General features: G+C 40.1%; 2 protein-coding genes across 2 annotated transcripts; both read left to right on the top strand.

Moving 5' to 3' along the window:
- Positions 1 to 269: 269 nt before the first annotated feature.
- On the top strand, positions 270 to 5,483 carry si:dkey-7j14.6 (uncharacterized protein LOC556585 homolog). Its single transcript, XM_062538426.1, has 7 exons — positions 270 to 406; positions 1,938 to 2,125; positions 2,291 to 2,392; positions 2,673 to 2,729; positions 3,347 to 3,511; positions 3,758 to 3,877; positions 5,161 to 5,483. Exons 2-7 carry the CDS (start codon positions 1,955 to 1,957, stop codon positions 5,257 to 5,259), a joined length of 714 nt encoding a protein of 237 aa, XP_062394410.1. The 5' UTR covers positions 270 to 406; positions 1,938 to 1,954; the 3' UTR covers positions 5,260 to 5,483.
- A 16,042-nt stretch (positions 5,484 to 21,525) lies between these two features.
- Positions 21,526 to 24,565, top strand: LOC134082311 (nuclear receptor coactivator 7-like). The gene is made up of 6 exons (XM_062537960.1): positions 21,526 to 21,594; positions 23,128 to 23,247; positions 23,466 to 23,618; positions 23,958 to 24,053; positions 24,200 to 24,273; positions 24,430 to 24,565. Exons 1-6 carry the CDS (start codon positions 21,526 to 21,528, stop codon positions 24,563 to 24,565), a joined length of 648 nt encoding a protein of 215 aa, XP_062393944.1.
- Positions 24,566 to 26,181: the final 1,616 nt, after the last annotated feature.

The raw sequence follows: 26,181 nt of genomic DNA, 5'->3' as shown, positions 1-26,181 counted from the left end.
AATCTGTGTATTTGTTAACAAACAAATTAACAAACAAACAATAACATGTAGTATTGCCAGTATTTATTGACCACTGACTACACACATGCTTAAATGCAACCCCCCAATTCAATTCAAAATTGCTCCTATAATGTCTGTGCATGCATTCAGGTTTTTTTTTTTTTTTTTTTTTTTTGTAAAGAGTTTTCAAAGACTGTTACAAGCAAAACTTTTTTACAGTCATTGTGCCACAGGCCTACATAAATCAATGGGCACCGCATAGGGTTAATAAAACTAGGAGGACGAATCAACTGCGTTGCGTATGGATAAGGACATCCGTTTCAAATCGAAAGTTACTTCCGACTGGGAATCGCGTAGATTTCACTGAGATTTACTTCCTCTATTTTTGTGCAACTGTTTTCCAAAGGTGAGAAATATTATTTGTCGTTTGTTTTCCCATAAACACCTCTTGACATAATGTAGTAGGCTAGCCTTATTCATAACAGACCGAAGTTAAAATATCGAAGGAGATAAAGCGTTATATATCATGTCACAGTTAGCTTCAAAAAGTTCGGCTTGTCATACGTTTTGTGTCTAAAAATACATGGCATGATGCCGTGCTTTTAGTAGTCTTGCTAGAACTGGAAGTATACTCTGGTTGAGAGTGGTAATTAGTGCTTTCATCAGTTTTTTTCATTAGGCCTACGGGAAATTCATATCTAAATTGTTATTATGGAGTGTGCCAGGGCGGTGCATTACGCATCATCTGGCACCCTAACCCCACTTCAGTTTTTGTTTCTGCCGTCAAGAAAGTTCATTTCATTAACTAGCATCCTAAAACATCAATATTTCTGTTAAACAAAGAAGTTGCTACCAGTTGAGTGAACTACGAACCTCGATTCGTGGGTTAGCGAGGTATGTTGCGATCAAAGTGAGGTTATGGTGTGACACGAAAGTGGCTCTGTTTTTTGATCACCATAGTGTCTTATGCTCGCAACTAAATCTGGTTGGGGGGAGGCTTTCAGCTAAGATTTCGGATTTCACCTTCCTTCGACAATGGCGTCAGCACTACTTCTCGTAGATCTAGGAGCCCGCACGCATACAGTAATTAAAGCTATGCCCAAAGGACGATTACGTCTCATTAAAAGTCACCTGTCACATGGTTTACCTTCTACTGCAGTAATAACACAATCTTGAATGATATTAAAATATTTGACAAAAAGTGTGACAACAAACATGTTCGTCAAACTCTTCAATTTAAGAAAATTGCAAATTACATTACATTTGCCTGACGGTTTTTAACCAAAAATAAACCGATAATAGGCTACTGGAATGGTCTAATCCAATATATCAACTAGGAAAAGGGCTATTACCAAAGCTCCGCTTTAACCCTCTCTGCTATTACCTAACAATTATTGCATTACAAACAAAGTGAAAGAAGTTCACTTTAAGATCATTCACAAGATGTAGGCTACCCTACAAATGTGAATAGCCGTGTTCCTTTTGCAAATAGTCGAGGGCACTTGGTAATGGATGTTAAATATTCCTTAACCACTAGATGGCAGCATGACGCAGGAAATAAAGTGCACTGCGTCATGTTTCTCTCGAGTGGTTATGGAATATTTAACACCCACTATAATAATTGGAGTAGGTGTGCCCTCGATTATTTGTTGTACTTGTTGTACTGTCACAAGTGTGTTTTTCTTTCCACCTTCACTGCATAAGCCAGCTGCCACATGGGTTGTCCAGCCACCGGGTCTGTAGAAGGCTCACGTCTGGCCATCACCATACTAAGCGCAATCTTTTGATTGAACATTAGTGTGGCTCAGTCTTACGTCCGTGAAGTTTATTGTTATAACACTATCTTTTTCACGTTTTAACAACAATTTATCACGTTAATTGTGCAAGCCTACATTAAATCCAAGTGTATTCCAACATTTTTGTTTTTCTAATTTCAGAACTTCTGTCGTCAGCAATGCCTACTAATGGGCTTAAGGTTGTCACAACAGTGGTTCCACTGGAGGACCACTGTGACCTTCCCATGACTAATGTTACTGTTACAGAATCTAAAAAGCCGGCCATGCAATATGAAAAAGTGCCTGAAATGACCAGGCTCTTTCAAAAAGGCTATCCCATGCAACTTGGAGTAAGTTTTCAAGACGTGTTTTTAAAAGGTCAATTACTGACCTTATCACTGTATTTTATCGTCTACTACACCATCACTGATATGTTGATGCATAGGCCTATTTGTTTTGTTTTTTCAGTTTTTTACAGTGTCCTGTAATGATGTCTGTTGTTTTTACCTGTGCAGATGGTGCAGATATTCCTTGGGATGATGGCAGTATCACTTGGTGTGCTAGGCTTCTTGTCATCTGAGATCCTTGGGGAGGTCCCTCTGTGTCTAGGAATATTTGTAAGAATGGAAATGATCAGAAGATGTTAACTTATTTGATTTTGAAAACAAATCCCCTCCGAGTGTGTTTGAGGATTTTTTTTTTCATTGTGCATACAAATGAATGAAGTACAGAAAGATTATAGGTCTACTCAACTCTTTTTTAATTCCAGCAGCCTTATTTATGTAACATAGTGATTTATGTGATGCAGCTGCTCCATCCTTGCCATTCATGTCGATTTTATGTTTATTCATGGTTGCCAATTTGGTGTTGCATGAAATTGCTCATTTTAATTCACAGGTTATCATTTCAGGATCAGTATCTGCTGCGGCACATAAAGGAAGGCATGTTCGTCTGGTAAAAATAATTTACATTACATTTTTATTCCCCAAAAAATGTAGTTAATTTAAGTTAAAAACAGCAGGGATTATTGACAACATTATCATACATTTCAATATGAACAAATTATCATGTACTTAAAGGAATACACCAGCATTTTGACAAATTTGCATTCGGCCCCAGAGTAACATAGGGAAGTGGATTACAACAGGTAGCCTAAAACTGGCTAAAATGGAACTATAGGCTAACTGCTATAAGCCATTTAGGCCTACAGTGAGTTATGCTATGCTAGGCTAATAGTGTCAGATGGCACATTGAAATCTGGTTTCCTTGAGGTCTTACATCTATGTCAAACTTTGGTCAAAATACCAAAAGGTAGAACAAACACACATATTTTGAATTTGCCAAAAAGTACCATACATCCATAACCATAAGGTTTCCACATTGTATTGTGCAGGAAGTTCTGAACGTCTCACTAAGTTACATATTTCCAGACCTAGGCAGCGTATAAACAAATGACTGGATTTTGTTACTTTAGTGTTTTTTTACATCGGTAACCATCCCAGATACCCAAATGCTTGTTTAAAAGCACTGAAAATGTGAATTTTTCATGATACGGGACCTTTCATTGTCAGATTAAAGGAACATTGGCCATGAACATCATCAGTTCTCTGTTGGCCCTAGCTGCCATTGGATACTTTTGCTGGGAACTGGCCAATCAGCGACATGTTGAATGCCAAAATTATCAAGACGGAGATCGTTCTTACGATCGTATGTTCTCAGCTTGTGTGCAGCACAAGGTAGGTGAAATGCCAAAACACAAACTTGCTGCTGTTTAGGGTTAAAGAATACCTACACTTTTATGCTTTTGTTGTCGTTTCTTAGGCGTCTTTGAGAAGAATAGGTCATACATGTAGTTAACAGTGTTAAATTTGGTTAACTTTTGAGTTGATTAATTACCGACATACATATTCAAATCAACATTTGCAGCTCAGTGGTGATTTTCCTAACAGTTTGTTACCTCATCTACTGTTTCTCTCAAACAGAGTGTGATCAATGGAATGAAAGGATTATTGTTGGTCATGGCTGTGTTCGAGGTCTGTGTTTCCACCACAATCTCAGTCTTCTCTGTGAAAGCCATCAAACAGCAGTCTTTTGATCAACTGGTTAGTTCTGTACTTGTACTCCTCTGTAGATGCCAGGACTGTTTGAGCTTTGCTTTTTGTATGGAGTAAAAACATTGTGTGTAGTTTCACCCGCCAAAAAGTTGCTTTTGATATTGAAGTAAAACAATTGATAGTCCATCACTCTTTCAAAATGACCTATCACTCCTCCATAAAGATGCGTTCAAACTAGGGCTGGGACTCGATTAAAAAAATTAATCTAATTAATTAGAGGCTTTGTAATTAATTAATCGAAATTAATCGCATTTTAATTGTATATAAATATATGACCTGAGAACAGTGAGAAGTATTTTTTTTTCACATGGATTTTTAGTATAGCCTACTATTGGATAATGACTGAATACATAGGCCTAAGCTTAAGCAACAAAAATATTGTTTATTAATAAGTCCAACAGACCAGTGCAATTTTTGCCATAAAGTGTAGCAATACCATATTTACAAATAGTACATTTTCAGAAATTCATGTAGCCTATAGATAGATAGACCTTCTGTAAACTATAATACTGTGATATCCTGTTAATTGTGTCACCTGTTACCTTGAGTTGAGTTCATGAAATTGTTGTGTCCCTTTAAGGGGAACTGGGGGGCGGAGTTTACGTGTGTGCGTGTGTGCTTGTATGCGGTTCTGAGTGTGAAGTTTCTTTTAGGTCTATGAAAGTTGGACATGGAATTAGGTGCGGTGGATTACTGTTATTAGCGTGAGTTGTGGCTGTAACAGCAACTCGGTTGCTATTTAATAATAAATAAAGCTCAGAGGTTTCCCTCAAGTGTCTGGACTGGAGTATCACAATACTTTGTCCACGCTAGCAGCTAGCTGCTTTATGTTTTGCACTGAGGTGATACCTGTGGTGATACGTCCTTGTTGCATAGGTTGCACACAACCATGCTCTTATCTGCGCTTCCATCCGTTCGTTTTTTGTAACAACATTTCCCATCCACGGGGCCAACCAACGCGGTCACATCAGCTTCTTTGTTCATGTTCACCGTGCCACTGTGGTTTGTTTTGTCTGAACCTTACAGTCTATGGTCTGAACCGAACTACTTGGTGCTCCAGTATAATCGGTCCGTCTGAAACTCATCCAGTGAGAAACGTTCCGCGGTGCAAAAATAAATAGGCATACGATTAAAATGCGTCAATTTTTTTAACGCATTAATGTTTGTGTAATTAATTAATCGTAATTAACGCGCTAAAGTCCCGGCCCTAGTTCAAACCTATGCTGATAAACGGCACGGATTGTCTGAAATGGTTCCTCGCTGTATTCCAGGTTGGTGATAAAGGGTCCAGCACTGCACCTGGCGCTGCCTTTGATAGCACTGTTCCTCTGCTTAAGGAAGAGGACGTCGCTGCTCCTGCCTCACCTTGAAGGAAAGGAGAAGGATCGTTTGCACACCTTTTCTAGACTCATTATCATGATTCCTGTTAATGAATTGAATAATGAACAACATAGTGCATAGAGTACAAGTATAGAGGCACATATTCTAAACTCCTTTTTGTAAGTCTACCATTAAGGCATCTTGTGTGTTGTTCTAAACTAATGTAATTTGATGTACTTTAATCACACTAGTCTAATAAAGGTGATGACTCTTATTTTTACCATATTTTTTTAATAGTTCTCTCATGTTACACAGGTCATCCGTTCTGACAAAGTTGTCCATCATTACATTACATTAATTTAGGCGCTAAAAAATGTACCTGACATTGTCGAAAGGGTTTGAGGGTCATGAGACCTTGGCCAAAATTCACATAACTCCAAAGATCCTGTAGGAGCCACGATTATGTTTATTATTATAAATATATAGATTTTGATTATTGGTGAATTAGTAAGTAATATAATTTCATGGTTTATATTTGGGTTAATTGGGTTTTGTATTTTGTTAGTCTTTTGTGGTTTATTTTCATGACACGGTAATTGGGGGCGGTGACATCTAATTAGTTTATCAACAGGTGCACGGGAGGAAGTAGCTAGACACAGTGAGAGGGTGAGCTACTGGGAGGCCGTATTTTTTGTTGACCGCCGCTTAACGCTGTTTTCGATGTTTCCACTGTTTACGTTCTTTTTTGTTGGACTGCTGAGAACATATTTACTTTGAGCACGTTATGATTAAGTTGTTGGATTACCTTTTTCAATAAACCGGTCAAACGCATCCTGGAACTCAGCGGATATTCTTTTGCACGGCGCGTCATACAAGCAGCTACACCCATAACTAGCCTCTCAGCGACTGCTCAGGGCCTAGTCGCTACATTTTGTCAACAAAAAACGGCATTAGGAAAGCAAATGCGGACGTCTCAAGGATCAATGGGAGAAAGGATCACCGGAGATAAAGGAAGGAAGACTGCACGGACTCTCGCTCATTAGGCCACAGCCAGAGATGTATAGTAACGAAGTAGAACTACTTAAGTACTCTACTTAAGTACTGAAATGCAGTATCTGTACTTTACTGGAGTATTATTTTTTTCTGCTACTTCTACTTTTACTTCACTACATATTTTCGATGAGTATAGTACTTTTACTCCGATACATTTTTTATGTGCTCCATCGTTACTCGTTACTGGTGTGTCGGTCACGAACAAATCCGTTCCGGATTGCTCACGAAGTCCTAGTCACACTGATGCGTGTCACTTGTTGACAGCGCGATCTTAGCTTTCCAATGGTGTTAAATAGTTACTGTAATTAAGGGTTCGCGAGAAAATCAAGGTGAAGTTAGGCTACATGAGAAGCATTCATTTGTACAATAAGTCATTCTCGAGTAGGCCTAATCCCGTTTTTAAATTGCAACATTTCTTCTTGGTCTCCGACTTCAGTGTGTGTAGCACCCCACAATAAGCCTACTACTTCAATATTGTGTTCTTCCACTTGTTTGGTTTTAGAACATTTATTTAAACTACATAAATTACATAGAAAACATAAGCATTGCTTCCACATATTTTTATGCATTATGCCTATTCTAGACTAGCCGGATAACCTAGCCTACCATGACTGAGGCCTAATTACTCTCACGTTCTTTTAAAGTGACAGGCACTCAATTAGACAGTTGACATTAAAGATAAATGTAAGTCAATGACAATCGTGTAAAATGTGAGTCAAAATAAAAAATCTATATCAAATACTCAACATACTATGTATTTGAATTGTGCAGATCATAAATAGGCCTAATGTAAACTTCATATGAATTTCAAAATGTTTGAAATACAAATATGATATGAAGCCACCTTTTCACTGAGTGTGGGGAAGTATGCCTTGTAATGTCTGGTCTCCACTGGTGTGGTGGGGCTCCCAAATCAAATCAGTATCAAAATTCTTAACTTATGCTAAAACAATTGTGACACTATAGTCTTATCATGTATTTTTCATGCTATGGCTACTGACTGATGCATTAGATAGATAGATAGATAGATAGATAGATAGATAGATGGCTACATATTTATTCACCTTGTTTAACTACTACCACATGTTTATAGCCTAATCTAGGGCCTAGGCTATGGCCCCCGTGTGTCTGCCAAGGGGCCTGCACTGAACGATTGTGCTGATACCTTTTGCACCCATCTCGTTCGCAAATCAGCTAATTACATAATACTTCTACTTTTACTTTCAGTACTTGAGTAGTATTTTAAAAAATAAACTACTTGCAATACTTAAGTACAAAACATGTTTAATACTTTAGTACTTCCACTTAAGTACGTTTTTTAAAGAGCACTTCTACTTCTACTCAAGTCACTTTTTTGATAGAGTACTTGTACTTCTACTCAAGTCTGGATCTCTAGTACTTTATACATCACTGGCCACAGCTTCGGAAGACGCACTCAAAAGCCAGGTAGGCTTGCTGGTGTTTTAAATGCGCATCGTGCTGTAGAATGCGGCACGCATGAACTGTCTGTCCATTGGGGACATTATTGGATTGAACACCGTTTGAGTTGGTCATACCGAACGCTGGCATTGACTCTGTGGATCTGGTGCTGTTATATCTCCATGCTACGTTGATTCTCCGCTTTGACTCTTTGAAATTACCGCTGCTCTGCTAATGTGCGTGACGTTTGTGGATCTGTGGAAGTGTTTGGATGCACTATAGCCTGCCTCCGTGCTACGTTGATTCTCCGCTTTGTTTCTTTGAAATTGCCGCTGCTCTGCTAATGTGCGTGGCGATTGTGGATCCGTGGAAATGTTTGGATGCATTGAAGCCTAGCTACCTCTATGCTATGTTGAATCTCAGCGTTGACTCTTTGAAATTGCCACTGCTTCGCTAATGTGTATGAAGTTTTGTACTTCTTGAAATTGTTTGGATGCACATTTATTTGATAAGTAACTGGAAAGAAGAAAATGAGTCAAAACGGTCAAGTTTCAAGCTCTGAAATGGAGAGTGAGGAAAGGCAATCTAAGCCTACAGCAAAGGCTCTGGCAAACAATATTGAAAGGCTTCAAAATGAAAGAAAAATGAGTGTGAATAAAATGAAAGCATGTCTCAAAGCAGAGGCTGACTTGGCAGCTTTAAGAACGAGACAACAATTATTAAAGGATAAGCATGAACTAGAAGAGGAGGAGGAACGGCTGCGCAAAAGGAAAGAACAACTTCAATTGGACGAGGAAATTGCAGCAAACATGGCAAAACTGGATGTGCTCAAATCTCGGAGCATCTTGAGAGAGAGAACTTCTGCATCAAAGCGCGCAGATGGAATGAAAGGACAAACCCTCCGTGCTAAAGCAAAGACATTTGTGCCACAGAGGTCACATGAAAGCCACAAACATTTAACTGTTCTTCACATTCCACAAAAAGAAAAAGACGAAGATCCGAACCAAGCTGAGAGGAAATCAGAGGTGTCCGTCGACAGCGCCCTGATGTCAAGTGGGCTTACAGGGGCTGGTGATCATGACTGTAAGCTACCAATAGTTCCGGTGCAAGTTAAGTCCAAGGAGGGCAGTACGATTGTCGCCACCTATGCTTTCTTGGACCCAGGAAGTACGGCAGTGTTCTGTTCAGAGGCTCTAAGGGAGAAACTCAACGTCCCAGGACAGATGGTCCACATTCTTCTACGGACGATGGGCCAAGAGAAAGTGGTGAGCAGCCATGTGGTGTCAGAACTGGAAGTGGCTGGCTTGACTGAGGAACAGTTCTGTGAGCTGCCCAAGGCCTACACACAAACACACATGCCAGTTCACAGAAGAAATATTCCAAAGCAGAGTGACATTCAGAAATGGCATTATCTGAAGCATGTTCACTTGCCTGAGATTGATGCAGGGATTGATCTGTTGATTGGGACAAATGTCTCCAAAGCCTTGGAACCATTGCAAGTGATTCACAGTGTCAGAGAAGGACCCTATGCGATCAGAACAATGTTGGGCTGGACGGTGAATGGGCCACTGAATGAAGACCGTGAAGGTGAGCAGCCAACGGTCAACAGAGTGTCAGTTGTGACTTTGAACGAACTGTGGCAGCAGCCACAGACAGACCCCTGAGTGCAGCATGGAGGAACAGCCTGGTATGGCAAGAGAGGAACAAAGGTTCATGGAGCCGGTTACGAGTTCTGCAAGACCGGTCAATGGTCATCAGATCAATCTGCAATTGAGGAATAAGGACGTTAGTATGCCAAACAGGGTGATCATTGAGCAGCGTTCCTTACATCTGAAGAAGAGGCTTCAGAAGGATTCCTCATTTCACCGACGGATGAGAGTGATGCCTAATCACCTACTGCTTTTAAAGACAATGCCATCTTTGCCACCAGGAGTCTTCCTGGAAGGGGACATGTACACACGGAGGCGATGGAAGCGGGTCCAGTACATGACCGGCCTGTTCTGGAAGAGCACACCACCTCGTAACTCCTGGGTCGTAGGACGAGTCCTTCAAACCTTTCCAGACCGAAGGGGCTATGTGCATCAGGTGCGCATCAAGACTAAGAAGCCTGCTCTGGCACTTACTATCATCATAGCATGTCTGCTGCAGGAGGCTGATCCTGGAGGGGGGGCAACTGTTCCAGAGGACAAGATCTAGATCTGACTAGACATCTGACTTTGACGCATGACTAATAGTGACTGTGGTGAACACAGATCACAGGGCTATGTGCTAGTAACCTCTGGCCCTACGACTGACTTTCTTACAGGATGATGAAGAAGAAGACAACAAAGAAGATTGTAATGTAATGTATTTTGTTTAGTTTAATTATTGCATGACTCCTATCGAGTAATTATTATGTAATAGCTTAATAATTAGGGGCTGGTATGTAGGAGCCACGATTATGTTTATTATTATAAATATATAGATTTTGATTATTGGTGAATTAGTAAGTAATATAATTTCATGGTTTATATTTGGGTTAATTGGGTTTTGTATTTTGTTAGTCTTTTGTGGTTTATTTTCATGACACGGTAATTGGGGGCGGTGACATCTAATTAGTTTATCAACAGGTGCACGGGAGGAAGTAGCTAGACACAGTGAGAGGGTGAGCTACTGGGAGGCCGTATTTTTTGTTGACCGCCGCTTAACGCTGTTTTCGATGTTTCCACTGTTTACGTTCTTTTTTGTTGGACTGCTGAGAACATATTTACTTTGAGCACGTTATGATTAAGTTGTTGGATTACCTTTTTCAATAAACCGGTCAAACGCATCCTGGAACTCAGCGGATATTCTTTTGCACGGCGCGTCATACAAGCAGCTACACCCATAACTTAGCCTCTCAGCGACTGCTCAGGGCCTAGTCGCTACAGATCCCAAATCTTAGCATATGGTGAGCTGCTGAGCTATGCCCATAGACTTCAGTGGAATAGTCTCTGCCTCTGCTCAGGAGGATTTTGACTCCTCATGCGATTCGGGTTCCAGGAAGTGACTTCTGATGAAGTATCTTGCTCTGCCTTAACAATCTTTGGTTCCGCTAACGAGGATCAACAGATGAAAAAAGCTTGGATTGGCATACCGGCGCCGGCGGGGTACTGTCAACAGCTGTCTGACAACATTCCCTCTACAAAACTGTCAGAATGAATGAGCTTAGGCCCTACTAGCAACTCCTTCTTTCTCAATAGATTGAATATCCAACTACAAAGTATTACTATTAATACAGTGCTTGTGTCTGATAATAACCATCAGAAGGAAGGTGCCACAAGGTTGTGTTTTACTTTAGTGTCCTTAATACACACACAGACACACAGACACACAGACACACAGACACACAGACACACAGACACAGACACAGACACAGACACAGACACAGACACAGACACAGACACAGACACAGACACAGACACAGACACAGACACACACTTGATAATGTTGCAGGCCTTCCTGTTTTTATTACATGATATATACAGACGACCAGGTGTACTGTAGCTGTTAATTGTAGTTTTCATACTTTTTTCCTCAGACTTGTACAGTATCTCACAGAATTTTGCACGCAATATTGACTTACTGCAAAAACCTTGCCTGTTCTCTACAATATACAATCAGTGACACGGTTAGGCTTAAATCACAGAGAGCATCTATTGCAAGCTACAATCTTCTCCTGTACTTCGTATATGCCTTATTAGTACGGTTTAGCAGTAGGCTACAGTGTAGTATATCCATTTGAATACGAAGGCAGTTTTGTCATGCATTGTGTATGAGTGGGCAAATGCATCCTCAGTTAATCAATAATCACTTTGCCGCACACTTCCTGTCCTCATGTAATGTTGGTAAATGATCTGAGCTGAAGTAGCCTAAATGCAATATGGGAAACATCAAGGCCAACCTCACTAAAGTGCCTGCGGATGTAGCCTACTGTAAGCAGACTTTTTCTAGCTTTGCCTGAGGCTGCTGGATGCTTTGTCTTTATCCTGGAGAATGGCGTTGCTATGGCCAAATGAGCCAGTCATGTTCCTGCCTCTCAGTTTGGATAAGGACACAGAACTCATAACAGAGCTGATATGTTTAAATGTTAAATGTTACAGTATAACGTTTATCCATTATTTTGTGCAGTATGCTATGAGTGTGCCTATACATTCACTTTTAAGATTGATTTGTTTATGTGGTGACAGTCTCAGACTATATATTCCCAAAGATTGAACTATCCCAAAATACAGGATTCAATTAAAGATACTTCATTGAATTCACTGCAAAAAGACAGGTTGTAGAGCCCTGTTGCCGACAATGGACTATCCATGCATGACTTCATTGGGGCGTGTTCATCCCATAATCACTTCCTTGCACTGACAACTTGCTCTGACCAGCTCTGGCTCTGACAAGAGGTTTTCATGCGAGTGTGATGCTGTAATTTAGTGCATTATTTGCCGATTGATATTAGCCTAGCTTGAGCCCTCCCATTTAGGTCGAATCAAAAATATTAGCCAACTTAATTGTAGACATCGTTGGCTCTGCTCTGCTGATGCAGCTATAACCACAGGTTCAATCTTAGGTTGTTGACGTTTTGAACAGTAGGCTATTTTCATAGTTGTTTTGCATGTAGGCCTACAGTAGACAGACTGGAATAATTACAAATCATTTATACTGTTGGCTTGCAGGTTACATGATGGCAGGGAATTTCATGTTCGCAGTGTTTGGGGTGAGAAAGCTGTCTGTTCCGAAAATATCTGTTCTGTCAATAGAAATTCTTTTTAAAAAATGTTTTTACACGCAGGCTCTTATAGAGCAGACTAAGTACAGTTGAGACATTGTATTGTATGCATACAGTTCAAATGCCTAAGCCTATCTTGTTATCAGCGTGCGCAGCAAACCCACGTTGTTATTTTTGACCCGCATGCGTTCTCTGTGATCATGGGAGAGATTGGAACAACCTGTCGGAAGACATCGGCAAACGTTTCTTTTCCCCCCTAAGGTAAGATTTTTTACCTCATATCTCTTCAACAATGAATGGCTCCTTATCCATACTGTTAGGCTACTGTTAAACTTGTATGTTTACAAATAATATTCTGTGCCCTAAAAACTCATATCATATTTCATGACATCGTGTCAGGCTATTGCAAACTCGAGAGAAATATGCAAGGTGGTCAGCGGGGTATAGGCTACAGTAATTTAGCTACCCGTTTCCACTGCCTAGTAATTAATTCTGTCTCCATTAGAAACCCAGCCCTGATTTTCTTCGGCACTATTACGTCACATGCTGTTTAGTTGTGCAGGGATAAAAGTTGGAAGTCACAATTATCCCATGTAAGACACAAAGGAAAATAGATTTTGATATTTATAATATTTTAACTGTCTATTGACACTGGACATATTTTCCAACATGAATATTATATGATAATAGCAGGTTTTGAAATAGGCAGGGGGATTCACCCTTTATGATGTTACAGTTTCTTACAGAGTTTATGTAAAGACAATAAGAGCATATGTAGAGGCTGTGTGTGTGTGTGTGTGTGTGTGTGTGTCTGTGTGTGTGTGTGTGTGTGTGTGTGTGTTTGTGTGTGTGTGTTTGTGTGTGTTTGTTTGTTTGCCCGCGCACGTGTGTGTGTGTGTGTGTGTTTGTGGCCAGAGTTTGCTGATCAAAGCTGACCCAATGTGTGTGTGTGTGTGTGTGTGTGTGTGTTTATGTTCACCAGGAGCATGTTCCAGAGTTAACTAATCAGGCCTTACCCAAAAGCTGGCTCCAGAATGGCCAATATTCTCACTGACACCCCTGTAAAGGAGGTCATCGAAGAGGGGAAAAATTGTCCTCCGTAAAGATGAAGATGAAGATACTGACAGAGAAAAACGGAAAAGGGGAAAAACGAAAAGCACAGAAAACACCCATTGCCTGGTGTGCGACGGGTGGTTTTCAAGGTCATAGCCGGGAGAGCAGTGGGTGTCCTGCTCCAGGTGTGGCATGTGGTCACCTGTGAAGTGTGCCACTGGTGGGCACAGCTACATACAGTATGTGCCATTACTGTGCGGAGTGGACCCCATATGGGTACAGTTGAAACAAAAATGTAGTGTTTGTGAGCTAATTGTGGAAAATATCAATTACTTGACAAGCAAAGAAATACATGAAAAATCGCTTTCTTTTCAGTTTTTGTGCGGTAGTGGAATAGCCAAAAAAAAAACAAAAAATGTCTCAACTGTATTGAGTCTACCAACTGTGTGTCGCTGTGCTAAACAAAGCTCTGTCATATATGATTTCTGGCAGGGTAATAATAATTCTCTTTTTCTTAATTTCCCAGCTCATTGAACTTAGCATTGGGTCGTTGGTACTTGCACTTGCTGTGATGTTGCAGCGCATAAATGTTGAGTACACCCCGTTAATTCGAGTAAGAGTTGCGCTTCTCCCATATGCTGCCGCGGTAAGTGTAGATGTGTGATATGGTAAGACTTGAGACGGACAGAAGAGTTGTCCTTTTACTTTATTAAGTGTTAAGGTGCCCTGCCATTACATATATTGTATTCAGCCTGTCTTCCTCTGCGTATTAACTCAGATCTTGCTGTCAGGACTGTGTCTTCTGCTTCCTGGGATAAAGCCATCACCTTCTTTGGTAAGCCCATTTCTTTCTCTCTCTCTCTCTCTCTCTCTCTCTCTCTCTCTCTCTCTCTCTCTCTCTCTCTCTCACACTCACACTCACACTCACACTCACACACACACACACACACACACCCTCCCCCCTCTCTCTCTCGTGCATGCACACACACATAGGCTACACATACACCCATAATTACTCTAAAATATCTGGAACTTATATTCCTCCTACTCAGTTTATTGTATGTTACAGTGCTTTGTAATTTTCAGTTGCTGTCCTGAAAGTAAAATGGGGGTTCATAGTCAAATAATGTCGGTGTAATATTGGAAAGTGAAATGAAAACTGAAAACAGTATTGCAGTTGTTTCAAATGATTATGATTGTATTTGGGTCCACAGATAAGATTTAATCTCTATGCTCACTTAGTGGATGCTTTGTTCAGTCTTGTATGTGTTGGATTCGTGGCAAGCAATATACCATACCGATCAACAGCCTCTGCTGAGGTACGTTTTGTTTATCTTAAAAAAAAAAGATTCCCACACAACTCCCAAGACTTTACTCAAGACTCATGAGTTCTTCCGGAATATCTGTAGGTTTTCCTATGTGCCCCAGTAGTAAAAGAAATCTTGAAACCTTGATTTCAATTTCAATTTGATTACAACCTTACAGCTCATTTTCTAGAGGGAGACAAGTTGTGTAATGTCATAAGGTGTTTTTGGACACAATAGTTCTAAGAACACGGTTCTAGGATAGCCCTAGATCTACACAGTTCTGAGGGCTTTTTTTACTGTTTGCATTTGCACCAGCAGAAGGAACGGAGACCTCATGATGTTGGATTAAAACATTGCACATAGCCTAAACTTGTTCAGCTCCCCCCTTAGATTTTTAAACAGTGAGAAATGGACAAAAAAAGGTTATTACGGACATACCCTTTATGTAGCTGCTAACATTACGACATTGTAATGTCTGCTAAATAGTTTGTAAACCTGCTTACAGTCTTCCAAGTGTCTCCCTTTATGGAAGCAGCCTATTCTTATGTGAACATAAAGTAGTGAAAGACGGACAGCGTTGATATTTGGGCTACTGAAGTTTATAGTAGGCTATTGCAGGCTAATAAAGGAGGCTAACATTACCATTTTGAATATTTGAAATATTCCCAATTGATATTCCGGAAAAGGACCATTGCAGAGTTAAACAAGCAAATTATACATGACTGAATACCTTTCATATCAAAATGAAACCACACCACAAATGTCCCATTGATATGTTTCTTCTTTGCTTTGCAGTACACTGTTAACAACATTTTACGTGTACTGATTGGTATGTCGGCGTTGGAATTTCTTCTTGGACTTTACATAGTATGTTATGGGTACAATCTACTACCTTCAGGTGAATCAGAAGTAAGTATTCATAACAAGTGTTACTGTTTTATATAGCTGTAAAACCACAATACTGTTTAAATTGGGAAAACTGCTTCCAGTCATGGAAAGTTGCATGGAAATACTCACTGAACACACGTTTAAATCAAGTCATTACATTACATGTACATTACATTACGTTTGGCTGACACTTTTTAACCAAAGCGAATTACAACATGGTAAACATTTTAAGCTTTTTAAAGCAATTCTAATTCTAACAACAACAAAAAAAGGTAGAGTGCAGTTAGAGTAAGTGCATCAATGAGTGCAATTGTCCGGAGGGGGAATGCAGCTGGGAATGTCCGCCATCTTGTTGTCCCTGTCAAGGTTGCCATGGTCGTGGACACCTCAACAGGCACAATCAGGTGGTGAGTCAAAGCTCAGCAAGGCTAGTTCTAAGTAGTGTCTGGGTCTTCAGAAGTTAAGAATGTGGAGAGGGATGTTCCTACTCTAGTAGTAACTGGTAGTGCATTCAACCAACAAGGAACATGGGAGGAAGGCTTGTGGTAGCATGTGCAAGTTGGATGACATTACAACAAGTGGCTTTACAACAAATTGTATATTTTAATTGTTGTATAATCTGAAATCACACACCAATGGTTGTTTGAGTATAAGCAAAGGTCAGAAAGACTGTCTATATGGAGCTTGTGGCCGCGAACAAGGTTTGCAATATGATACCTATAGCCTATACTTTGGTGGTGGAAAAACATGCATGAGTTGTTTGCTGTGTGTTTTTGGTGTTTGGTGTTTCATGTCTTGTCTCCTTCTAGGGAAGCCCAGTGCCAAAGCCCGTCTCCAGCACCACCACCGACCCACTGTGCCCCACAGACACAGAACCTCATCGTGGTCCAACTGAGGGGGAGACACCTGATCCAAAAGCTGAAATGAATTAAGCCGTATTAATGTATTTCTCTGACAGTATTTGCATGACCTTTTAAAAGACTATATCTTACTAGCCTGGGTGTTGCCATGCTGCTTTGCACGCGATTTCATTCACACTGCAAAGGCAGCCTGGAAACTACCGCCCTAATTTTTGCCTGAGATAGGGGACCAATCACAGAACAGCAGGGAAAGCAAGACGATGGTGAGCTATGCACAGACACATTTGATAGACATCTGTGGCGGCCAATGAACGGGCATTTCTTCAAATACGAGAAAATTAACGTATGGTTGCCAGACCACGTCTCATTGAGATGTGGTCGTCAGCCAGGCTAATATCTTACAGGAATGTACATGGCTTGTTCCTAACTCCTGTGTCTCATTGTGATCCACTTGTACAGTATATGCCTGTGTTTTTCTGCATAATCTACCTCTTTTTATTGTGATCTACTGTTATAATTGTCAATGAGTGCGTTTACATGGACCTTCATATCCTGTTTAGGGTTTTTTGAAGGATTCCGTTTCTGTGTTTGTACTTGTAAACCTAGTGACGCTAGCTTGGGTACCCCAAAATAAATTGTGGTACTTCCGCATACATACTGTATGCCTTATCACTGTTTTGTGATTGTTACCGACTAGAACACATTAATATGACGCATTAATGAGTAACCGGAGTCAAAGTATTTATCATCTTCATGACCAGGTTTCTCTATGTTAATGTAAACACTATAGGCCTATCCTGAATATATGATAATAAAAAAAAAAAACACATCAGCCTTTCACCAGGAGACTGCATAGAGAGAGACAGTCAATGTGTAACTCATCATTGGAGATAGTAAAGTCTTATGAGTGTAACGGATGCCAGCTAGCTGAGCCAAAGATCCTTCATTACTCCGCTTTAACCCTCTCTGGCTGAGCTGTGCGTGTGGAGCGTTGGTAAACCTCACTCCTCGACGCTTCTAGAAAGCCTAGGTTTTTAACTCGATTGCCACCACGCCCAACTCCCTATCCAAGGTGCTGCTGTTTCGCGGGTTCGAGTCCTGGCATGTGCAGGGCTGAATCGCGCTGGTTGGACACAATGCATGTTACATGAGCATGGGTTAAATATAGGGCTGTCAATCGATTAAAGTTGTTACAATTCTAATTAATTACACACTCTGTGAGTAATTCATCTAAATTAATCGCATATACAATTTTTGCTGTGAAAATAATATTTCAATTCAAAGGAATCACTGAATAATCAGACACAGGCCACAGTTATAACCTAGGGGACATAATGGAATTAATACGCCCCTCACTGTCAACACTATTTTTTTGCATTGATGTGGTACTTTAGATTCGACAAACTCGTGTGATGTGCAAATTCCTTGCTGCAGACATTGCTGCAGGTAAAAGAGAAAGATTGGTAAAAGGTAAAAGATTGTAGGTAAAAAAAAAGAAAAAAAGAGATATGACAAAGATGATTACACGCGGGTGGTGCCTTCCTAATGAAAATTAAGTCATGTCTCTCTTGAATTCTCCTTTTATCACTTTCCCTCTGTAGCCTACATGGAAAAGTGTGTCTTATCTTACCACATCCAAACACAGATATCAATTATGTCAACATGTTTCAACAAGTGCAATGTAACAGAAAATGTCATTATTTATAATGATCGAAATAGTTCATTTTTGCAATCCAATCTAAAATGTAAAAATAGGCCTACAATATGTCAGCATGCAAACACACCTCTACATTACATTACATTTGGCTGACGCTTTTTAACCAAAGCGACTTGCAACATACAACACAGACACCTACACCCATTCCTGTCTCCGACTCTGCTCACTGTGGTGAATGGTCTGCATAGAGGTGACGATGAACTACACCCTGGTGCTGGGTGAACCCTGCCTGATCTGGATCTGATTTGGATTTCGCCCGGCAGCTCAGGCTGGAAACCTGCATATCTATCTGTCCTGCTTCCTGTCCACATCTGCTGGGTCCAATCACAAACTGACTTATCCACCAGGCACATCCAGATTGTTTGTCTGATTGGTTGAAGGACTATCCAAACGTACAGTACATTGAACTATGCCCATTGATCACGCCTCTTCTGCAGTAGAAATAAAGCGCAGACTCCCCAGACTAATGTTCAATCTCAAAAGATTGATCTTATGGTGATAGCCAGACTACCCTAATGCCTTATCTGTCTCACAGCAGTGAACAATTGATCCTCAATCTCTGCCTCCATCTACAGGCAAATATGAGAGACTCACAATTTGTTACCAATATGTATGCAGAGTTAGATCAAGGAGAAAGAGAGAAAGAAGTAGCCTGTAAGTCATCATTATTGAAATGAGCTACAACAATAAATGTTTATCAACACATATTGCTATTGTAATAGGCCTACAGTATAATGTATCACGAGTTGTAGAATTATGTTATTACAGGACAAAATTAAATGATTGCTCTTACACACTCAATTACACTAACATAGGGTTGGGTACCTATCGCATTTGAACCGATATCTACTGTATACCGGTGCCGGTACACACACACACACACACACACACAAAACACAAATCTCACAAATTACCATGTAGGCTAAATGTTTTACTCATAATATGACAACAACAATGACTGAGGGAATTTGACAATCTATTTTGACGGTAGCTTAGTTAATATGGAGGCTAAAAGATAACAGGTGCAAACTGCAAACATATCAATCATTGATATTTACTGTAAGGCCACACATGGCACTAATGTAGAGCTTCAGCTGCAGTCTGTTAAGTTGTGTGGTCTGTTTATTTCCAATTGACCATGGTAATAACCATGCCATGAATGTTTGTACATACAGTATGATATGACAGTGAGCAAGTTGATGAAAAGAATAACATTTTTTAACCTTATTTTAGAGATTTGGGATGGGACATTCACACCCTCTCACATTTGCCTCTCTTCCAGTTAACATCAGCAGAACATGAGAGATAAGATCTACACCTTGGTGTGTGTGTAAGTGTTTGTGGGTGTGCATGTGTGTGTAGGTGCTTGTGGGTTTCCATGTATGTGTGTCACCTGTCACCTCCAACGCACTCTCCGACCTGGACAAACTGTTCAAACGACTTACTCAGCCCCCCTTAAATGTTGCCTATTAAGTTAGCCATAGTTACTTTCATTTTTAAGACAGACATACTGTAACGTTACACTCAGACATGAGTTCAGATGGTGCACTCCGCTCCTGATGCACATGAAAGTCCCGAAATTTAACGATTTCATGTGAACCAATACCCGGTAATACCGATGAGATTCGGTCGGTACTGGTAAAAGTACAGGGTCGGTACCCAACCTACCCTACCAACATTGACAATTATATTGGAAGTAGCTGATGCAGGTAAGCCTCGATTCCTTCCAAGTGGGATGCCCTCAGCCAAAAAATGGCCACCATGAGACAAAAGAGACTGCTAAAGAGGGCGAGGAAAAAGAAAGCCTGAAAAATGACTTACGTTTTGAAAATATATCGAGGGCTGAGAAGCAAAGGGGCGTAAGTGACATTTTGGTCAAAATTGAGTTATATCACCTGAAAGCTCTTGATGAGCTCTTTCTACAAAATTATAGAAGTAAAATATTTAGAAATATAAAGTTATTGAACAAAAACCAAAGGTCTTTAACTGTGAACATATAGTAGCAGTTAGATTTGTTTTGGCTCTCCTGTAAAGTTGGTGAAATGTCACTACGCCCCATTTGCTTCTCAGCCCTTTGTCTTGGTCTACAGTGACACCAATAAGGAAAAATCATTGAAGGGCATAAATATGTGCCACAATTATGAATTAGCCTATCCATTGTATGCCTATTTTATACTCTATAAAGCCCCCTTAGCCACCAAAACAGTTGATAATCTTTTTCTAAAGTATATAACATCCCTTACATTTAGTGAATGGGATTTTAGACCATTCCTCTTAACAAAATCTACAGAATCCAGAATCCCTGGTCCTCACTTATGCATTTTCCTCTTTGGCTCACCAAACTGTTTTTCTAGATCAGATTAGAGGATTGAGATCATGGCAGAAGTTTAATCTTGAGTTCAGTAAAGTCCCCCCGTAAGAAGGCTGTTATTCAATGACAGGAGTGGTGAGAAAGGGGACAGATCTACTGTAAAGACGGATAGGCTATCTTGAGAAAAAGACACTTTCTCCAGAATGAATTTAATCAAGCCCGTATCCTTTCCGGGAATGTAGTTGTTAACTGCTGCAGCTGTCATCTGTCAAGTCCGTAGGAGCAGCAACATTTCCGGAAAGGTATTGGCTCGAATAAATTCATTTTGGACTCTCTATCTGACCACATGAAGACCTCGGGATACTTAGGGATACTTCAATAAAAACAAAAAATCCGAATATCTGTTGAATAAAAATAACAAAATCTGAATATCTGTTGAATATCCAATATGAATCTAACTTCACCTCGGTGGATCCGAGACCAAGACAAGACCAAAGACGGTCGAGACTGTGACAAGCAGAGACACGTAAAAGTGGTCTCGAGACCAAGACCGGTCTCGAGAGTCGAGACATCCAACTCAAACTCACAGATAACCCAGAAAGAGTAAAAATGATAATGTTTTTTTTTTTTGAAAAGAAACTCAATTATTCAGCTTTTCGATAAAACATCTTTACAAACTGGGGATGAAAGAGTTGACAAGAGCAACACCGCTTGTCGGAAAGTTCATACAGTACAGACCTCTGAACTGGATCTACTGACAATGGATGGTGAGAAACCCCAAACATTTTTTTCGAGAAACTGAATCAAATAGTCTGCTGTAGGCCTACTCTGACTGGAAATGGGCGTAGACAGATTGCGAGCATCATATTTAAAGGAGGCACAGTGAGTTTTCGGACACAGGCTATCCTCAAATCTGCATACTAAGCTGCTGCCTCTTTATTCAAAGTTAATTTGATAGGCCTATATGGCGCCAGAAGTAGACAATTACTGTGCCATTTACTTTGCAAGCAATGGTGAAGAACCCTTTGTGAAGGTGAGTTTGCGAGAAAAACCCCATCGAGAGAAAGCTTATAGATTTAATAGCTTATAATAGCTTTAAAGGGATATTCCGCCATTTTTGGAAATACGCTCATTTTCCACCTCCCCTCGAGCAAAACAATCGATATTTACCTTGTTCCCGTTCATCCAGCCATTCTGTGAGTCTGGCGATACAACTTTTAGCTTCAGCCTAGCATAGATCACTGAATCTGATTAGACCATTAGCTTCTCGCCTGCTAGCTTCATGTTTAAAAGTGACTAAGATTTCTGATAATTTTCCCATTTAAAACGTGTCTCCTCTCAAGTTAGAAAGTGCAATAAGACCAACTGAAAATGAAACCTGGCGTTTTTCTAGGCTGATTTGACATGGAACTACACTCTCATCTGGCGTAATAATCAAGGCAACTTGCAAACGTACCATAGGCGCAGTGATATCGTACGCAGCATCTGAAAATAGTCCCCATAGACATCAAGCAGTAGTAGTGCCAGTAGCTGCAAGTTGCCTTGATTATTACGCCAGATGAGAATGTAGTTCCATGTCAAATCAGCCTAGAAAAACGGCAGGGTTCATTTTCAGTTGGTCTTATTGCACTTTCTAACTTGAGAGGAAACACGTTTTAAATGGGAAAATTACCAGAAATATTAGTCACTTTTAAACATGAAGCTAGCAGGCGAGAAGCTAATGGTCTAATCCGATTCAATGATCTATGCTAGGCTGAAGCTAAAAGTTGTATCGCCAGACTCACAGAATGGCTGGATGAACGGGAACAAGGTAAATATCGATTGTTTTGCTCGAGGGAAGGTGGAAAATGAGCGTATTTCCACAAATGGCGGAATATCCCTTTAATAGCTTCATTCCAATAGTAGTTTTGAGTCGTTCAAGATGAATGAAGGCATATTTATTCAATATGCATTTAGTCTATTAATGTTCTTATGGTTAGGTTTGTATGTTTTAGCGTTGTTTTGTTACCATTAGGCCATTGATTAAATTGAAATTGTTTTCATTATTGTTTTATTCCATAGTTATTGTTATTATATAATTTATTTAATGACTTTATTGTTTAACTACTATTCATTGTTTTATTTTCATTGGATTGCTTATATTGACACTATTTTTAGTTTAAGTAGCTATTCTCTTTAGTCCACACTCGATCAACTGCTAAATTTAATTATTGTGTTGTTTTGTTTGTATGTCGCTTTTGTCTGCTAAGCACCACCACCATAACCATAACCATAACTATTAGAGTAATCTTATGACAAAATATCCATGGAGAAAAGCTAAACAGGTGTGTGTGTGTGTGTGTGTGTGTGTGTGTGTGTGTGTGTGTGTGTGTGTGTGTGTGTGTGTGTGTGTGTGTGTGTGTGTGTGTGTTACATTGTAGTTGAACTTTCGCATCATCCAACACATGTAGAACATAGAATTAAAAGCTCTTCTTCTGTTTAATATAGGCCTACAACACTGAGAATTTCATAGAATGTCCTAAGAAACCACACAATATTCTTAACTAATATACCACGTCTTCTGAAGATCATCAGACACCATAAGGGCAGACAAAGCTTATGTAGCTTGGAGGATGAAAAGCCTGAAGATATGCGTCCAGAGCTGAGAGACCCCAGTGAAATACTACTGGATCAACACCTTGAAAGAGTTAGTCACTGTGGTTTCATTCACAAATTTTTGTCATCTTCAGGAGCCAAATGTACTGTTTTCGGTTATATTTTGCACCAGACAATGGCTCGGTAATGGGTCCTAACATCCTGAAATGCTGGCTATAAATCAAAATGTTATGGTACAGTTGTAATTTCTGTACATTTAATGTTTCTTTGTTAATCAATAAATTCATTGTGCTTTTTGTTTTACTTCAGCTGGTCGCCCACCTACCTGCTCGAACTCAAGGCTATCCATGGCAACTGTTGTACAGTACAGCTGTTCATGGCACCAGCCTCAGAACTCTCTACAGCAATATGGCGAGCATAGACAGGCCTGTTCTCCTTGTCATCAAGGACATGAAAAAACAGGTAACAATCTCCTGTTTCAGCCTCATGCTTGTCTTTCTGACATAACACTTGATACAAATCAATACTGTCTCAGATCGTCTAATTGTCTCCACTCTTGTGTTTAACCCATTTACAGTACATGCACTATATATTTTCATGGCCACACTCACACACACACTCACACACACACTCACACACACACACACACACACACACACACACACACACACACACACACACACACACACACACACACACATACACACACACACACACACACACACACACAATTCCTAGAATTATCATGTGAACAATTGTTTGAGTATGGAAAGAACATCAGTACTCATGTCCCCTCTGCAGGTGTTTGGTGCTTTCTCCTCCCATCCTTTCCGAATGAGCAGAAGCTGCTATGGAACAGGAGAGACCTTCCTCTACACCTTCAGTCCAGAGTTTAAGGTATAGCGTAAATGTTAATGCAATATTCTTTATCATTAGGCATCGTTTCCATGGATATTACGGTATTCATGTCCATTATATTTGTAGTATTTGGTGATCCTTTTGTCCACAGTGGACATTAATGTGAGTCTTTCATGCCTACACAGATGTTCAGCTGGACTGGGGAAAACTCCTACTTTCTGAAGGGCTTCAGAGATTCTCTACAGTTAGGGGGAGGCGGGTGAGTTTTACTGTAGATGTGAACATGCAGTAATTTGTACAGCACAGTGCAATGCAGTAGCTAGTCATTTGTTCATCCTTCCAGCTTTTTCTGACGACCTGTTAGGCCCACTTCTGACCCGTGTTTAACCCTGCTTTTTCTCCTGATATCCTTCAGGGGTCCCTTTGGACTCTGGCTTGATGCTGATCTGAATCGTGGCTCCAGCTTTTCTTGCAGCACTTTTAACAACCAGCCTCTCTCTGGCCACCATGACTTCGCTGTGCAGGAGCTGGAGGTATGGACGTTTGAGTGAGAACAGAGATGACCATGGAATGGAATGTGTGGAATATTGAACAGCAATTTAGCATCATAAAGGCCAAAGAGCTGGTGCTGAATCTTAGAAAGAAAAGCTGGTGCTAAATCTGGTGATAGTTGATGCAGGCTGACTTTTTTTTGTTTGTTTCTTAAGAAAGATGAGACATAATTGTGCCTTTTAACCAGTTTGGAAATGTTCAGGGACTGAGAGATCTGCAGATTTTTATTTTGTTTTATTTTAGTTTTGTATTTATTTATTTTTTTTATCTCCGAGACCAAAAATCATTGAAGGGCATATGTGCCACAATTATGAATTATTGCCACCATTGTAATTTATACTTTATAAAGCCCCCTTTGCCACCAAAACAGTTGATAATCTTTTTCTAACATCCCATACATTTAGTGAATGGGATTTTGGACCATTCCTCTTTACGAAATCTACCCACATCGTCCAAATTCTGTTTTTCTAGATCAGATTAGAGGATTGAGATCATGGCAGAAGTTTAATTTCGTGCTCAGTAAAGTTCCCCTTTACGAAGGGCGTTATTCAATGACAGGAGTGGTGAGAAAGGGACAAATTTGAAGACTGATTTCTTGAGAAAAAGACACTTGAAGAACACATCACCACTGTAACACACACTCATATTTATAGCTACATATATATAGCAATCTGATCAAATTCACACCTCGTGTTTGACATTTCCCTTTGGAGGTATGGGTTGGATAATTCCACTATCATATCACACCTGTACCTAATGTTAAACGTCAAACTGATACAGAATGTGTTAAAGTAGCCAAGCCTTTGTGGGTGGGGGGAATAACTTACAGTATTAGCTCTAGGTCTACACACCATTCGTTTTTGCATGGGAGAGGAAACCACAAGGGAAGTGCTCTGAAGTGAATGTAATGCATGGCTGTGTCTCAAACCATGTACTTCCGTCAGTACACTGCTGCACACTGAGAGCTTACGTGCATATTGCCTACTTTTCAATGGTTAGTATTGTCCTAATACCTGCACTATACACTTTCTAGTGCACCCTAGCATAAGGAACCTTGGGGTGATGTTTGATAACTTATACTTATGTGCTGGGTTCCCCAAATGCCATTACAATTAAATATATGGTTAACTTTCCTCTTTACAAAATCTATCCACATCGTCCAGATTCCTTGGTCCTCACTTATGCATTTTCCTCTTTGTCTCACCAAACTGTTTTTCCATGAGATCAGATTAGAGGATTGAGATCAGTTATTCAATTACAGGAATGGTGAGAAAGGGGACAGATTTAAAGACGGATTTAAACTTGAGAAGAAGACACTGTCTTGAAGAATTCAATTCAATTCAATTAAAGAAAAACGTTATGTATCCCCGAGGGGCAATTTCTCCATGCAGGCATAGTGACATATGACGCACAACATATAATACATACAGTATAAGACAGGACAACAGGACAGGTGTGCGTGTGTGTACCTTAACCTGTTTGCCATACCCCGCCCCCGCCTTAATCTTACAATGTAAAGCACTACACATATTTTACATGACATTACATTACTATGCTACGTAACAATCTGATGTATAAAAATGATGTAGAATGTTGGGGGGAGGTGGTGGAGGGG

This window comes from Sardina pilchardus, chromosome 6 (assembly GCF_963854185.1).
Source record: "Sardina pilchardus chromosome 6, fSarPil1.1, whole genome shotgun sequence".
NCBI classification, from domain to species: domain Eukaryota; kingdom Metazoa; phylum Chordata; class Actinopteri; order Clupeiformes; family Clupeidae; genus Sardina; species Sardina pilchardus.
The sequence above is the reverse complement of the archived record's forward strand: the minus strand, read 5'-3'. Positions and strand labels throughout refer to the sequence as shown.